The following is a 17,251-nucleotide window of genomic DNA, read 5'->3' on the forward strand; positions in this document are numbered from 1 at the left end:
GTAGCATTAAGTCATGTTTTAGTCCCATGACAGGTTGGGGCCAGCAGCAGAGATAATTGAATTAGCTCGTAATGCCGTTCTCTCAGGCTCCCCAGCTGGGTTAAGATGCTTTCCTGCCCCTCTCAAGTTGCACACCTGTGAAGCATTTGCTGGACATAATTTCTACAGCTTAAAAGCTACAGTTGAAAAAGGAAAGTCATCAAACAATAGAAACAGAAGCTCATAAGAGGCAGTAATACTCTCTCACCTTGGAATGTCTCGGCTTGACTTTTATGCTAAGCTCTTTAAGAGCCAAGCTGTCCAGAGAGAGCACCCGAGCAGTCAGGTCTTGGGTACATCACCTGCAGCTGCTACAGCAAGGCTCCTGCACAGATCAGCTTCCCAACCTCTAAACACAGTATATCTGGATGCACAGAGATGGCATTGTTTAGTACCAAAAAGGTTTAAGTATTTAAACCTCAACTTTTTTAAACTGGATTGGAGATTCCCCTCTATCAGGCCTCTTCAAGACTTTAAGTGAGCATATCTAATCACAAACCAGCTTCAAGCACAACTGCAGCTCCAGAATTCATTAAGTAGCTAAGTCATTGACTTGCCCCAACAGCCATAACAAAGCCCCTCTTTCTTACTCTCTCCCACACCAGTTTAAAAACTGCCACTACGATTTTTTACAGTCTGGTTTTCCAGAAGGCACAAGACAGTAATTTTATTTGCTAAGATCCCCAGCTGCTATACAGCTGTTGTTTATTGCTTCACAGCAGAAGTTAACAGTCTTACTCAAAGTCATGTGAATTTGATAATCTAGAACTTCAGAGCCTTCCTAGAAGCTTGTTTCCACACCACAGTGACCGACCAAGCTCCACCAAGCTCTGCAGCCCCATGACCAAGCAAGGCTCCCAGCTCATGAAACACCACATAATAACTGAGGAATGATAAAGCATCCACAGAAATTACTCACTTACAACCAGATCTATAAATCAGTGGCAGTAGATGCCTTTGCAGAGACTAATAAATTCAGAAGATATCATTCAAGTTTCCTCCCAATTATTTCATCAAAATTTGCTTTGCTGAAACACACCTTACCTCTTCTAAGCAGTACAAACCCCATCTTGGATTAGTTCCACCTCAAGACCAGTCTGTGAGTGCAACACCAAAGGAAAAAACCTGCCAACTAGATCAAGCTCACTTTTTATATTGGTTTCCCCCCCCCAACTAAAGGACCACTTGCTATGGAACAGCCTTTCATGGCTACACCAAAATACAGTCTTCACCCAGAATTTACAAGCTCCTTTCCTCAGCTTAATACTTCTTTCCCTGAAACACAATCTTCAAACACCACCCAAAACGTTGCTTCTTCTTACAGAGCTTTTATTTGCTTGTAGAACATCTGGCTACTTAATGCCCCTTCCTTTGCTAACTACCTTTTATTCCTTTATTGGCATCACATGTCTCATTTATTGCTCTGGACTGATTTCCCTTAAAGGAGCATGCAACTGAGTAAGCCTGAAAAGGCACTAGCAAAAGCACATTCTGATCCAAACCATCACCCTGATAAAATCTTACTTGCCCCAAATTATGAGATGTTAGAGCTCCTTAGTGAAACAGCAGAGATATTTTTAACGTGGTCAGAAAACCTATTTTATCTTCTGACCTTCAGCTCAGAAATAGCTGCACCATTTTTTTCAGAGACTTCCAAAAAATGACTGCACAGAGCGACCCCCACTACAATTTCAGCCTCGATATTTGAAGTTTGGCATCATGGAACTGGCTGAAAACACAGTCTTTCAACAGAAGATGTTAAACAACTGCCACTACTCCCAACTTCCAGCTCTATTTATAATAATAACAGGCTCAAGTGACCATGGCCTCAGCTGTTCTTCTCATTCAATGTGCCAGAAATATGCATCAAGGAGATTGGCACTTTAGTAATTTCTGCTAAAGTAGATGGCAAACCCCCTTTTTCTTCCAGAATAGAAAACAGACTGTAAAAAGGGGATTGCCATTTACCACTCCCAGTCTGCTGCACCCCAACAGGCTCTGATTAGCTTCTGCGAGCTAAGCAAGCTTTGTCACCAGGTCATTAACGGGTTAAATCCATGGCTGTGGGACACAGCAGTGATTCTCCTAAGCTTCTTGCTAAATGTGCTGTGGAGTAATATCACACAGAGTGGTAAGGGGAGACCTCTGGAGCTGGATTATTTGTCCAGCGGGCTCTTTCAGATGCATTATTTACCCCCTCACCAAGTTCAATTCGTTAAATTTCATCACTTGAGCTCTGTTCGCGATCTGCCCTCTGCTTGGTTGCAGAAACAGGGCCACCATTCGAGCCATTCAGACTTCATCCCCTCCAAAGCTGCATTCGTAACATGGTTGGAATCATAAAGCAACGTGGAATGTGAAGCAGGATAGACTGCAGTCTCCTCATCCCTAGTTTGGAATCGGATCTTGCAGAGAAACCTGCTAACGTGACACCTTTACGACACCATAAAAGGTCTTTTTGAGATCAGGGGCAAACGCTGATTGGAAAAACCTCCAGAACATAATCGTGAAAAGGGTTACAGCATCAAGGAATTAGACTGTAAATAGAATTCAAAGTTATATCATAAATTTGGTGCAAGGCTTGTCTTCTCGGAGAGAAGCCTCCGAGGAGAACTTACAGCGACCTTCCAGTATCTGAAGGGGCTACAAGAAAGCTGGGGAGGGGCTGTTCACAAAGGTTTGTGGTGATAGGACTGGGGGCAATGGGGATAAACTGGAGAGGGACAGATTTAGACTAGACATAAGGAGCAATTTCTTCACTATAAGAGTGGGGAGGCCCTGGAACAGGTTTCCCAGGGAAGTTGTGGCTGCCCCATCCCTGGAGGTGTCCAAGGCCAGGTTGGATGTGGCTTGGAGCCCCTGATCCAGTGGGAGGTGTCCCTGCCCATGGCTGGGGTGGGACTGGATGGGCTTTGAGGTCCCTTCCCACCCAAACCATTCTATGATTCTATGACTCTATATATGTCTCTATATAAATTAGACCAGCCAATCATAGAATCACTAGGTTGGAAGAGACCCACCGGATCATCGAGTCCAACCATTCCTATCAAACACTAAACTACGTCCCTCAGCACCTCATCCACCTGTCCCTTAAACCCCTCCAGGGAAGGGGACTCAACCCCCTCCCTGGGCAGCCTCGGAGAGGGACCAATGACCCTTTCTGTGAAGATTTTTTTCCTAATGTCCAGCCTGAACCTCCCCTCGTGGAACTTGAGGCCATTCCCTCTCGTCCTGTCCCCTGTCCCTTGGGAGAAGAGCCCAGCTCCCTCCTCTCCACAACCTCCTTTCAGGGAGTTGGAGAGAGCAATGAGGTCTCCCCTCAGCCTCCTCTTCTCCAGGCTAAACACCCCCAGCTCTCTCAGTCGCTCCTCATAAGGCCTGTTCTCCAGCCCCCTCACCAGCTTTGTTGCTCTTCTCTGGACTCGCTCCAGAGCCTCAACATCCTTCTTGTGGTGAGGGGCCCAGAACTGACCCCAGGATTCGAGGAGCGGTCTCACCAGGGCCGAGTCCAGAGGGAGAAGAACCTCCCTGGCCCTGCTGGCCACGCCGTTTCTGATCCAGGCCAAGATGCCATTGGCCTTCTTGGCCACCTGGGCCACTGCTGGCTCATGGTCAGTTCCTGTCAACCAACACCCCCAGGTCTTTCTCCTCCAGGCAGCTTTCTAGACAGACTTCTCCCAGTCTGTAGCACTGCACAGGGTTGTTGTGCCTGAACAATGCAACTGAAGGGAACGGAATTGTTCTTGCTGCCCTCAGCACAGCCCCTGGGCTGCTGCTGCATTGCTAACCTCTCCAACCCAACTGCACCGCACCACAACGCACCCATCCACGCAACCACGCCTGATGCAACCCCCAGACGCCCAAAGACTGCGACCCCCGTGCCCAGGGCGCAGTCCCAGCAGCACCGCTGGGCTGGAGCCGGCCGAGGGGCTGCAATCCCAGAGCCCCCCCCAGCCCTGCCTTTTTTAATTTTCCTTTTCCTCCCCTTCTCTCCCTCCCGAGCGTCCGCTCGCCAGTGCGACCCGACGCCAACCGCAGAGTCTTTCTGCGGTGGGAGGAGCGCGCCGGCGGGCGGGGCGCTGTGTCGGGCCCGCCCGCCCCGCCGCCGCCGCCGCCGCCCCGCGGGCCCCGGGGTGGGAGGGAGGTGAGTGGGGGGGAGGCGAGGGGGGAGCTCGTTGTCGCTGCCTCCCGGGCCGGGGAGCACCGAGCCGGGGCCCCGCTCCCCTCCGGGCACGGCTGGGCTGCTCGGGGCGCCCGCAGCGCTGGGCAGCGCGGAGGAGCTCGTGCAGGGGGGCGGGATGGGGGCGGGATGGGTGCAGGGTGGGTGTAGGGGTGCAGGGTGGGTGCAGGATGATTGAAGGGGTGCAGGGTAGGTGCAGGATGGGTGCAGAGGTGCAGGGGGGGTGAAGGATGGGTGCAGAGGTGTAGGATGGATGCAGAGGTGCAGGGTAGCTGCAGGGTGGGTGCAGGATAATTGAAGGGGTGCAGGATGGGTGCAGGGGTGTAGGGGTGCAGGATAGATGCAGAGGTGCAGGGTAGGTTCAGGAGGGGTGCAGGGGTGCAGGGTGGGTGCAGGATGGGTGCAGAGGTGTAGGGTAGCTGCAGGGTGGGTGCAGGATAATTGAAGGGGTGCAGGATGGGTGCAGGGGTGCAGGATAGATGCAGAGGCGCAGGGTAGGTGCAGGATGGGTGCAGAGGTGTAGGGTGGGTGCAGGATGGGTGTAGGGGTGCAGGATGAGTGCAGAGGTGCAGGGTAGGTGCAGGATGGGTGCAGAGGTGTAGGGGTGCAGGATAGATGCAGAGGTGCAGGGTAGGTTCAGGAGGGGTGCAGGGGTGCAGGGTGGGTGCAGGATGGGTGCAGAGGTGTAGGGGTGCAGGATAGATGCAGAGGTGCAGGGTAGCTGCAGGGTGGGTGCAGGATAATTGAAGGGGTGCAGGATGGGTGCAGGGGTGCAGGATAGATGCAGAGGCGCAGGGTAGGTGCAGGATGGGTGCAGAGGTGTAGGGTGGGTGCAGGATGGGTGTAGGGGTGCAGGATGGGTGCAGAGGTGTAGGGGTGCAGGATAGATGCAGAGGTGCAGGGTAGGTTCGGGAGGGGTGCAGGGGTGCAGAGTGGGTGCAGGATTGGTGCAGAGGTGTGGGATAGGTGCATAGGTACAGGATGGGTGCAGCAGGGGTGCAGGATGATTGAAGGGGTGCAGGGTAGGTGCAGGATGGGTACATAGGTGCAGGGGTGCAGGATAGATGCAGAGGTACAGAGTAGGTGCAGGATGGGTGCAGGATGGGTGCAGAGGTGTGGGATAGGTGCATAGGTAGAGGATGGGTGTGGCAGGGGTGCAGGATGATTGAAGGGGTGCAGAGGTGCTGGAAGGGTTCAGATGTGCCGGATGGGTGCAGGATGGGTGCAGGGGTGCAGAGCGGGTGCAGAGGTGCAGGATGGATGCAGGGGTGCAGGGTTGCGAGGCAGGTGCAGCGGTGCACGGTGGTTGCAGACGTGCAGGAGAGGTGTAGGATGGTTGCAGAGGTGTAGGATGGTTGCAGGGGTGCAGGGTGGGTGTGGAGATGCAGGATGGGTGTACAGTGGGTGCAGGAGGGGTGCAGAGGTGCACAGTGGCTGCAGAGCCAGCCCCTCTTCCCCTAGTCACTCTGTCCCATCCTGCGGGAAGCAGCATTCCAGACCCCTCCTCACCCTTCTCCTGCCTGCTCACCTCTGTCACCGTGGGTACCAATCACCGAGCTCTTCCCACACCTCCAGGACTCGGGAAACGGGGAGCAGCTCACCCCCAGGCAGCATAGGGTGGTGGGGTTCTCCTGGCTGTGACAGCGAGGGACACGCACTTGGGAGGTGAAACCACCTGGGTTTGATGCCTGTATGGCTGAGGTGGTGCTTAACACACTGTGGTCATTTTTCTTACTGCAACCCTGTCCTCCTCCTTTTCCAGGGCTTTGGAACTGCCACTGTGCTGGGGCCAGAGCTTGCTTGATTTTTTGGAGCGAGGCTGTATCAGGGCTGCATTGGATGGTTAATAAGAAGGGCCGAGCACTAATTAATGCATCTCCCAGCTTGCTTCTCATGTGAGTCTCCACCTGACCTTTCCAGGAACTCATGGTGAGGGTGTTCCTGCTCCTATGTTTGCATATGCCGAAGACCCATGTGTTTTTCCCCATTTTCAATCTCAGTAGCCCTTTTCTCCATGTGTTATAGGTGCAGAACCTTGTAGGAGCCCCAGGCTGTGCTGCGTTTGGCTATGCCTCTGTTAATTAACAGAAACCAAAAAGATCTTTTGTATTTGTTGCATACAGCTGAGGAGCCTACAAGACTGAAATGAGCTCCTGCAAACTTGAGCTCTGGTGGCTGTGCGGAAGAACACACAGTCTTACCCTTTCTGCTGGGTTAAGCTCTTATGGTGTTCTATGTAAATTGGGCTTGGGAGGCTTTTTCCTGAAGTTTCACTGAGTAACTTTGTTCTGGTAGGCTAGGGGATATTTTTAGTGTATTATTTTATAATGTGAACGGAGGTGATCATCTGATATGAAAGCGGTAAACAAACATCACTGGGTTTACTAAGCTTATTCTGCACAGCGTGGCGCAATATTTTGCAATTGAGAGTGTTGTGAAACTGGTTTTCAGTTTGCTGGGAAATACATGTGACTGTGTAGCTGAATCTGCCAGGAAACTCTTTGGCTGATTCTCTCATTTCTTTGGGTATGTGGAAGAGAATGATCCACCCAAACCCTTGCCGTTCCGTAGAAGGTACCTGCTCTTCAGGTGTGGTCTCTGTCCAGTACCTGCATCCGGGCAGTACGTCAAACTTCTCCAGGTTCCTGGAACAAAGTTTGTTCAAGCAAATGTAAATATTACATTACTGTACAGAGAAACTGTCATCTGCAACGTAACCTCATAGTGGAGAAAGGAAAACCAAGCCTCTACCCAAAGTTATAATTATTTATACTGCAGGCAAAACCTCAGGAGCGACATTTCTGTCCCTCTGCAATGGGTCCCTGTTTGCTGGGTTCTTTAAGTGGGTGGATGGAGGAATGCTCCCAGGGAGGCTCACCAGGGTCTTGGTTGGAGACCTTCAGCATGGATCTGAGCTCACATGTGGAGCACAGTTAGGCAGGCAGCCTGGAAGCAAGGAGGTGCCACAAATTGCCTGCATTTTGTCTTCTTGCAGCCAAAAGGTTTAGCAAAGTGTGGGCTGAGAGCTGGGATGTGCTGGGATGTTCCTGGCACAGGCACGATAATTTTTTCTCTACTGTAATTTACTAGAAAGGGATCAACCTGCCTTATCTTGCTTGCTCACCTGACCATTGATCAGAGTCTGCCGTACACTCAGCCACAGGAGAAGTGAGGTTTGCGCTGAGGAGGAGCTGTGAAGATAAGTTTTCAGCTACTTTTGCCTCTGCAGTCTCCATAAAGCTCCTGTATTACCCAGGTGAGTCTGCTGGGGAGAGAAACGTGAGATTTATAAAGCTGCAGACTGACAGAGGTCTTCATTCGCATATCCAAGATCATTTCTTGTTGTATGGTCATGCAACTGCTCTTTTAATATGGGATAATAATGCTAATGCAAAACCCAGTAAGACTGCAACTGCACCAGGAGAAAAAAGCCACGTACTTTTTCCTCTTAATGTCAAAAAATGGCTGTTCTTTCTACCCAGGTGAAATGAAAAGGTACAAATTTATTAACCGGAACCAAAAAGTTTTTAAAGAAGTTAATTCTCTTGTGGGCTGTGAAGGCCATGCTCCAATCAGACACAACTTCAGAAAATGAAATTAAGAGAATGAGATAGCCGGTGTAGGAGCTAATACTTGATGTAATGAGAACAGCACAGTGGTTTATTCGCATGTTCTGGATGACGTCTCTTGAGATGTTAAGTCATTGCTGTGTTTCTAGGTGTAAGAATTAGATTGTCTTTTTTCATTTCATTTTTCATTTCATTAAGTTTTTTCTCCTAAAACCAACTTTATTTGGGGTTCAAGAAACAAGAATAAATAAGACATGATCCTAGAGGCTTTTTGGTCAGCTGTTGCAGTGGTTTGAATGGTTACGGAGCGGGCCAGAATGGATGCTGACACACGCTCTTCAGTTGCAGGAGGCAGAACACAAACCTCACATTGTCTCCTGGCTGCATACACAACCATCACGAGGCAGCATCTAGATTGGCTCATGTCTAGACTGAATTCGAAGGGCTAAACTTCCCTTGTGTTGTTTCATCAGACTGTTTCACTCCCAGTAGCTCATTAGAACCTAATTCAGCTCCGTTGCTGAGAGCGGTGGGTGCACATGAGTCATTCAAGTGCAGGTTAAAGAAGAGTCTGTGTGCTGGAACTGCTAGTGGTCATGCTTGTCTCCGAGCTGCTGTGACAATATTGACATGAAGCGATGCCAAGGCAGCGTGATACCACTAGAGCAAAGTTCTAAACAGGAGGTTGTTGAAAGCAGTACTTAATTTGCAGGCGTTTGTGTTTGTTTGTAGCCAGCTCTGAAATTTGTGTTAAAATGGATTTCAGTTACACAATTTGAAGGCACTGGCACCCCCTCTTTAACTCACGGAATCATAGAATCTCTAGGTTGGAAAGGACCCGCTGGATCATTCTATGACTCTATATATGTCTCTATATAAATTAGACCAGCCAATCATAGAATCATAGAATAACCAGGTTGGAAGAGACCCACCGGATCATCGAGTCCAACCATTCCTATCAATCGCTAGACCATGTCCCTCAACACCTCATCCACCTGTTGATCCCACTCATGTATGGGAACATTGTTTATGCCACTGAAAGACCTCAGGTACACACTGTCTTCCACTTCTTGGTTTGTATAAAGAGGCTGCAGTCTTTTCAAGAGCCCCAGGATTCAAATCATGGAGGGGAGGAGAGGCTGTTGGGTGGAGGATCCAGTGACAGAAAAGCAGGTATCTTGCGTTGTATTTTGCGGTGTTGCAGTATGAATTGACAAATTTTCTTCTTTTTAATTCTGTCCTTTAGCATTCCTGGGTCTGCCTCGTTTCTCCCAAGATGCTGGGAAGAGTTCTGTGTGCAGTGTTGTTCATGGGAGCGTTGCCATCGCTGGCTGATGCGTCCCAGGGCCACATCTCCGTGGTCTTGCTGGGAGCCACAGGTGATCTGGCCAAGAAGTATTTGTGGCAGGGTCTGTTCCAACTCTACATGGACCAAGTGAGCAGTGGCCACAGCTTCACTTTCCATGGGGCTGCACTGACAGCTCTGGAGCCAGGGCAGAGGCTGATGTTTGACGTGCTGAAGAAGCTGGCGTGTCCCCCGGATGAATCTCCCAACAGATGTGCTGTGCTCAAGGACCAATTCCTGAAGCTGAGCCAGTACCACCAGCTGAAGACTGCTGAAAACTACACTGCGCTGAACAGAGAGATTGAGATGCTGCTTCGCCAGGAAGGGCTGAAGGAGGCTGGGAGGATCTTCTACTTCTCAGTACCACCATTTGCCTACACAGAGATCGCCCGACACATCAACAGCAGCTGCAGACCCCCTCCAGGAGCCTGGCTGCGCGTGGTGCTGGAGAAACCTTTTGGCCATGACCTGGAGTCAGCCCAGCAACTGGCTGCAGAGCTGACAAGCTTCTTCAGGGAAGAAGAGATGTACCGGGTGGACCATTACCTTGGCAAACAGGTGAGCAGCTTGCAATGTGCAGCCCCCTGCCAGATCAAGGGGTTTAGTGGCTGGGGGAGTGTTGGGTGTCAGCTCGGCGCGTAGAGAGAGTGTTGTTCTCTCAAATGCAGGTAAAGCCACTGCGTGTGCTCCCGAGCCTCCATTTGGAGTCTTGTACTGTGCTGCTGTCTATCCTCTTGCAGAGCAGAGGAAACATGCAGGCCAGAACAGGGCTTTCTCCTGTTTAGAGTGACTAGGGGTCCCCTCTCCAGAGGGCAGCCAGGGTGTCAGGTTGAACTGCGTGTGTGCATGAAGGAGAGATTCAGAATTCATCTGGTCTTCCCACCAAGGTCAGAGCTTTGATTTCGCTGAACAAGCAGCACCCTTTCCCTCTCACAGTACTCCTGTCTCATTACACACAGACCTCTCTGCTTAGCCCTGGCTTCTAGAAGCAGGTTTTAATTTGATACGATGTGGAGCTGCTGGGTTCTTAGTTTTGCGGGGTGCTTAGGAGAAGGTTTCTTCCTGCCCTGTGCTCCACTCAGGGTGTGGAGAAACTGGCTGCTGCAGGGACAGCTCAGGATGTGGAGCTGCATTGTCCCAGAGGGAATGTGTTCAAGGACATGACATCCTTGTTTTAGAGGAATGTGATAGCACATTTTGAAAGCAGTCTTTTCCAACCATGGCCCAGTGGCCAGGTTTTACTCAGAAGGTTGCATGTCCAGCTGCAAGTGTCTACTGAAAGGGTGGATTTTGTTTGTGTGTATATATATATATGTATTTTTTTAATTTTACTTTATTTTCCCCCAAAAAAGCAGATAACTTTAGTGGTGCAAGCATCTGATTGACTGTATTTCAGCACCCTGCAACTGTACGTTAGTCCCAGGATGGTCTGACTCAGCCCTTTGTCCTTTGGCAGGTGTAAACTGAGTGCCTTGCAGTTTGTAGTCCAGCTTTTCTCACACAAAACCTCAAAATGCCAGAACACCGTTAATGTCTACAGTCATCGGACACACCATTGTGCATCACTGCAGTTTTTCTTGCTGATTTTCTCTTCTCCGACCCACTCTGCTCTCTGCTGTGTGGCATCTCTGCTGTGTGGCACGTCTGCTGGCACTCCAGAGCTGGCCATATCCCAGAGCTGGATGGGGCAGTGATGCAGGGAGAAGGGATGTTGTGGCAGTCTGGTGAGTTTTTGTTGAGTCTTTGATTTTTTTACAGGCTGTAGCCCATATCCTGCCTTTTCGAGATGAGAACCAGCAGTTTCTGGATCCGATTTGGAACCGACATCATGTGGAAAGAGTGGAGATTGTCTTGAAAGAGACTGTGGATGCTAAAGGTTGGTGGGGCAAGTGTGCAGAGCTGTGGTGAATGAGTGAGAAGGAGGACTGGCAGGTTCATTAATAATGTGAACGTGGCCCTTGAGGCAGTGCTGGTGCAGAAACAAAATAGAGCAGATGAATGATGCGTTGCTCCCTAGAAATAGAGATGGACTGTCTTACACTTCCTGTGCTAGGGATTGACTCACTTCCAGGTGGTATTGCTCCTTCCAAGGAAGGATTCCTTTTGCAGTTCAGCTGGGAGCAGGGGCAGAATCCCCACCTTTTTTTGCTGCAGAGCTTTGGGGGCATCATGCTTAGCTTCCTATCCCAAATCTTGGTAAAAGACGCTGGATTTGGTGTCGATGCCGTCTAAAGCCATTTCAGTGTGGCAGTAACGTGGTTGTTTTATCAACGATCCTTCTGCCTTTCTGTCCTGTTGGCTACCAAGCTCACACTGAGCGTACATTTGCGCTGTTCTTTGGAGGATGCTCTTGCATCTTTTCCCTGTGTGTTATATCAGCTAGTCAGGGTCAGTCCAGGTACCCAGGTCAGTCTGTGTTTGCCTGTTTCTTTTCCTTCCTTTCTGGAGTAAGAAAGCATTGCAGGGAGAAAATCCAAGCCTAGAGTTGCTAGCATGGGTCTCCTGCTGAAGGACACGGCTGCAATCCCTCCCTGCAATGCTGCAGCATCCACTCTGCAGTGCTCAGCATAAAGCACTCTGGGCTGGACTGCCACCCGCAGCACTTCTTGGGATGTCAGGCGCCCTCAGATCTGCAACATCAGTATTGCTTCTGCACTCCCTTTACCTCCTCTTCTATCTCCCTCCCTCCTTCCTTTCCTCTGTCCCTCAGCCACCACAAATTCAATTAACACAACTTGGTCAAACTTGGAGTAATCTTTGGATTGGCAGCCCAGACCTCAGCTGAGCCTGTTTGTGGAGAGGGATGCTCTGCAGAGAGGTTTAGGGAGTGCAGTGTTGTCCGTGCGTAGCCCCAGTTACACCCTGTACCCTCCCTACTCGGAACAGCTTTGTTATTTTTCATTTGATGTCTTTTTTTTCCCCCTGTGCGGCTTCAGCTGGCAGCCTGGCTCCCAGCAAGTCTGCAGCATTGATTACGTTAATGAATGTGCCTTTGGACTAGAGCAAGGGAGATAAATGTATCAATCAATAGGGGAAACCTGTGGCTGCGATGTAGTCTGCCGTGTGTACCCTGCTGCTGATGGACTAGAGAAAGGCATCTGTGCGAGTCATTTTTTAAGTGCATTGTCCTTCTTCCCCTGTTCCCACCAGCACGAGAAGTCAGGCAGGGAAAGAGAAGCAGGGATTTGTGCATGAAATTTTGTCTGTCAAGGGCATAGCTCAGCCAGAGCCTTCTAGGGACACGAAAACAAGGGGAAAAGAGGCAGTGAAGAGCAGTGCTTGCTGCCAGCACCCAGCTTCAGCTGTCCTGGGGGCTCGGGGTGTAGCTATAGAGCTGCTGGGATCCCTGCTTTCACCCCATTTCCCAGCTACTCTTGTCTAAGCTTTTGAGTAGAACTGTACATTGTGTGGAGTCCTAGGTGCTGTGGATCAGGAGTGTCAGGGCAAGGGTTATACAGCGGCCATGCAGGAGGTTTGAGCTGCATATTGCTGCTTGTCACTAACTGCAGCTTCTGAAAGCACAAGCAGTCTAAAAAGCAAATCTGCATTCTACTCTGTGCGCTTGCGAAGTTATCAGGCAAGAGCATTACTCCTGCTGGGTTTAGGCCCCATAAACACCTAAAAGGAGGATTATGCCTGGCTCTGTGGAAGACAAGCAGTTCTGTGGAAACATTTTATCTTTGTGTTAGTAGCAGAGGCAGTTTGGAAGCCCGTCCAAGGGGAAAAGAAAGGCTTAGAATGGTAGAATCTTAGAATGATTCAGGCTGAAAGGGACCCTTGAGGATCATCTACTCCAACACCCCTGTGGTGGGCAGGGACATCTTTCACTACGTCAGGTTGCTCAAGACCCTGTCCAACTAGTCCTTGAACACTTCCAGTGATTGGGCATCCACAGCTTCTCTGGGCTTGATAGCTTCAAGTTAATTGTTGGAGCAGGAGAAGAAGAGCTTGCTGCAAACCAGTTTGGGCTTGTGCTCTTTGTTCTCCTTGGCACGCATATTATGCATGCAGAGGGAAAGCTGCAAGAAAACCACATCAGTTAGCAGCATCTTGCTTCCCCTTTGTCATCAGGTCGCACCAGCTTCTACGAGCAGTATGGAGTCATCCGGGACGTGCTGCAGAACCACCTCACCGAGGCCTTGATGTTCCTGACCATGGAGCTTCCAGCCAACGTGAGCAGGGCTGAAGAGGTTTTGCAGTGCAAGCTGCAGGCCTTCCAGTCCTTGCGGGGCTTGGAGAAAAACAGTGCCGTGTTGGGTCAGTATCAGGCATATGCCAGCCAGGTACAGGAGGAGCTGCAGAAGCCACAAGACTACATCAGCACAACACCAACCTTTGCAGGTGAGAATTTGGTTGGGGGTTTGCAGAAGGGAGGAGTGTAGAGCTGAGGAGAGCAGGAGATGCGAGTCCTTGCATGCTGCTAACAGCTCCGTGCATCTGGACCTCACTGCTGATACAGGGATGTTTCAGGCACCCACCAGCATGGGAACTGTAACAAGATAATACTGTTATGTTAGTTAACTAATGATCCACTCGATGGGAGAGCTAAGTCCCATTATTGTTGCTAAGATGTCTGTATTGTTTTTAGAAGTGGCCTGCAAACCCCTTTGCCTTTCATAAAGTTGCTCACTGCATCTGAGAGGTCATGCAACGCAAGGCCGTCCCTGGCCATTCTGTCTCTTCTGATTGTTAAAGATTTTCTCTAAATGATATTTGTGCTCAGAAGCTGTTTTCCTGCAAGATGAAAGGAGGCTAATCAAATGAGACACGTGGGAGGAAGCAAAGCAGGGTAGCTGGAGAGCAGTTAGTCCAGTGATATTGCAAAAGGGCTGAATGAGGAGCAAGAGGCACAGTGGAGACCAAGATTTCTAGGAGCTAAGGAAGAAGGATGGTGGGTAGGTGATAGAGAACCCCTCAAATCTGCTTGTCGCTCAGGTTTAAGTTGGTAGCTGAGATCACTGTCGTTTCAGGTGTGCTGATTCACAGCGACAACCTGCGTTGGGAAGGGGTCCCTTTCCTCCTCACTTCTGGGAAAGCTCTGGATGAACGGGTAGGTTACGTGCGTGTTCTCTTCAAGAACCGGGCCTACTGCACTCAGAGCGAGACTCTGAGGGATGCAGGGCACAGCCAATGTAAAGCCAAGCAGATCATCTTCTACATTGGGCACGGTGCACTCAACACCCCTGCGGTGCTTGTGAGCAGGAACCTTTTCAAGCCCATCATGCCGAAAGGCAGTTGGAGAGAAGCAGTTGGTCAGCCAGACCTACACATTTTTGGACAACCATTGTCTGATTACTACGTTTACACCCCTGTGAAAGAGAGAGATGCATATTCTGTCCTCATCTCCAACATCTACCATGGCAGGAAGGACTTCTTCATTACCACCGAGAGTCTGCTGGCCTCCTGGGGATTCTGGACACCGCTACTGGACAGCATTTCCTACCAGTCCCTGCGCCTCTACCCTGGGGGTGTGGAGAATCAGCACCTTTTAGACTTCGAAATGATGAGTGGGGAAGTGGCATTCACCCTGGCAGAGCCAGTGGAACTGCTGAACCCCAACAGGCTGATGCCAAGTGATTATAGGACGGTCCAGTCCAAATTTCGGCAAAATCCCCTGGTCTCAGCGTGGTCTGACGACCTCATTTCCCAGCTGGCTTCTGACATCGAGAAGACAGCAAGCAGGACTGTGGCACGCTCTGGGCAGTTCCACCTGGCCCTCTCAGGTGGCTCAAGCCCCGTGGTCCTGTTCCAGCGGCTGGCAAGACACCATTATGCCTTCCCATGGAAGCACACCCACCTCTGGCTGGTAGATGAACGCTGTGTCCCTCTCACTGACGCAGAGTCCAACTTCTTCAGCCTGCACAGCCACCTCCTGCAAAGCGTTCGAGTGCCCTACTTCAACGTCCACCCCATGCCTGTGCACCTGAACCAGCGGCTCTGTGTGGAGGAGGACAGAGGCACAGAGCTGTACGCCAAGGAGATCATGGCCCTGGTGGCCAATGCCAGCTTTGACCTGGTGCTCTTGGGGGTGGGCACTGATGGGCACACCGCTTCGCTCTTTCCCCGGTCTGAAAGTGGCTTGGAAGGGTCTCAGGCTGTGGTGCTGACCGAAAGCCCCGTCAAACCTCACCAGCGGATGAGCCTTAGCCTGCCCCTCATCAACAAGGCCAGGCAGGTGTTTGTCCTGGTTTTGGGGAAGGGCAAGCACGACATCACCACGCTGCTCAGCAGGGTGGGCCACGAGCCGAGGAAATGGCCCGTTTCAGGTGTCAGCCCCAGCTCTGGGCAGCTGGTGTGGTATGTGGATTATGAAGCTCTGCTTGGGTGATGTCACCGTGTCCTCCTCCTCTGTCTGCATGGCCCCTACAGCCTGGATTTGCCTACACAATGTCCGTGTTTTTCTCTTGCCAGCAGCAGCTTTACCTCGTTTCCTTCTGGGAAATTGATGGTCTGCAGCACCTCTGATATTTGGGCTCGGAAAGGAACTCAGCTCAGCGTTCAGAGCTAAGTAGAAGCCAAGAGCCGAGTGCGGCATTTCTGGCTCCATAGGGATTCTGACTGTGACAAATTACCTCACCTTGAAGTGCCTCAGTTTCCCCTATCAGGCCTTTGTGGTTATTAGCATTTAACTACCTCACAGGCACTACGGGAGACTTGTTAAATTAAGAACCTGCCAAATTTTATATATCTATATTTTTTAATTCTCAGGCTAGAAGACACATTCATCCTGTGCCCTGCTCAGTCTGGCTGGGACAGTTGTCGTCTTGGTAAAACGATGGTTCTGTGCACCCAGGTCTGTATGTGCCGCCCATCCTGGTGTCAGCCAGCTGGTGACTGTGGCTGAGCTCTCCGGGAAGCTCTGACACCCATTTGCTCTCGTGGCATGTGGCCCCTAAATGCTGACACTGATTTGTGAGCTCACTGCAGTCCTGGCTCTTTGCAAATTGCCTAGCAGCAGAGGCTGAGTTTATAAGCCATTATTTGCCGCTTTCATTAAGTGGATACCTGGTACCATGGGGATGGAGAAGGAAGACACATTGCTTTTTAGGCTGTTAGAATAATGGGGACAGTGTGAGGAATGTGGCAGTTCAGAGAACTGTTATTTGCCTGCAGTGCAATAATTATTGAGGGGAAACCATGGTATTCAAGGGAGTTATTTGGGTTCAGCTAGCAATTTTTTTAACTGTCTTTCTCTGTCTTTGTCTCATTCTTTGAAATGAACTTTTTCCTCTCCTCAGAGCTGAAGCTTGCAATGTTCAGTGGCTTATAAGATTTCTATGGGAGGCAGCTTTATAAACTATCAACGTATCCATCATTACAACACGCTTGAAGGTAGCTGCAGTGTTTGCAGATGGTGGTGGTGGGGTTTGAACTGAAGGACACTGACTTAGAAGGGGAGGGAATTTTCGCTGTACCTCTCTCTTGGGTACGCAGAGCTAGCAAATTGCATCTCTGTGTTGACAGGAGAATGTTAAATAGTTCTAGAAACGTATAGTGCCATTGCTCCCGGGACGGGTTGGAGACATCTAGTCCTACCTAGAGACCCCACTCTCCCCTTCCTAATTTTCACCTTTCCAGAATGCTGCCACACACAATAGTTGTCTGTCTGCTTTCGTGATGTCGCCAAATGCTCTGTGATCTTTACAGTACATTTCACAGCCCCAGAGCCTCACAGTAGGGTCCTCAGGAGTTGGACCTGGGAGTCTGGTGACCACTTAGGGACCTGAAAGTCTGCTGTATAGGGAAGGAGGGACACTTGGCTTTAGAGAGCTGGGTGATAAGCATTGGCTTCAAATCTTTCCCTGCTGGATTCTAGTGATGAAGATGCAAATCCATGTGAAAATAGGTGCTGCGGTCTGATAGCACATGAAGCAAGGTGGGCAGCTCTTTACAGCCTGTGCTCCCACGTTTCCAAGTTGTTGCCTTTCAGCACAATGCCTCCCATAATGCAGGAACCAGGATTTTTGTCCTCTGCTGATTGCACAGATAAAAGTGCATTGAGCAAGCTCTAGGGAGCCTATGGCTTGTCAGTGGTCCCTAGGCGGACAGAGCTAGGGAGAACATAACCTGGCAGAAGGGATGTACAGCAGGAAAAGGCCAGATTCTCAGGGACTGGCT

At 50.3% G+C, this 17,251-nt stretch overlaps 1 protein-coding gene across 1 annotated transcript; it reads left to right on the forward strand.

Annotated features, from left to right (window-relative positions):
• Positions 1-9,038: 9,038 nt before the first annotated feature.
• Positions 9,039-16,814, forward strand: H6PD (hexose-6-phosphate dehydrogenase/glucose 1-dehydrogenase). The gene is made up of 4 exons (XM_069874685.1): positions 9,039-9,691; positions 10,892-11,009; positions 13,205-13,474; positions 14,104-16,814. The coding sequence occupies exons 1-4, from the start codon at positions 9,065-9,067 to the stop codon at positions 15,459-15,461; spliced, it is 2,373 nt and encodes a 790-aa protein (XP_069730786.1). The 5' UTR covers positions 9,039-9,064; the 3' UTR covers positions 15,462-16,814.
• Positions 16,815-17,251: the final 437 nt, after the last annotated feature.

Source organism: Phaenicophaeus curvirostris, chromosome 22 (assembly GCF_032191515.1).
Source record: "Phaenicophaeus curvirostris isolate KB17595 chromosome 22, BPBGC_Pcur_1.0, whole genome shotgun sequence".
NCBI lineage: Eukaryota > Metazoa > Chordata > Aves > Cuculiformes > Cuculidae > Phaenicophaeus > Phaenicophaeus curvirostris.

Excerpts from the sequence above, each read along its gene's own strand:
- H6PD (XM_069874685.1), top strand. The coding sequence starts at position 9,065 with ATGCTGGGAAGAGTTCTGTGTGCAGTGTTGTTCATGGGAGCGTTGCCA. Across the intron at positions 9,692-10,891 it reads ACCATTACCTTGGCAAACAG|GCTGTAGCCCATATCCTGCC; the intron begins GTGAGCAGCTTG and ends ATTTTTTTACAG. Across the intron at positions 13,475-14,103 it reads CACAACACCAACCTTTGCAG|GTGTGCTGATTCACAGCGAC; the intron begins GTGAGAATTTGG and ends CTGTCGTTTCAG.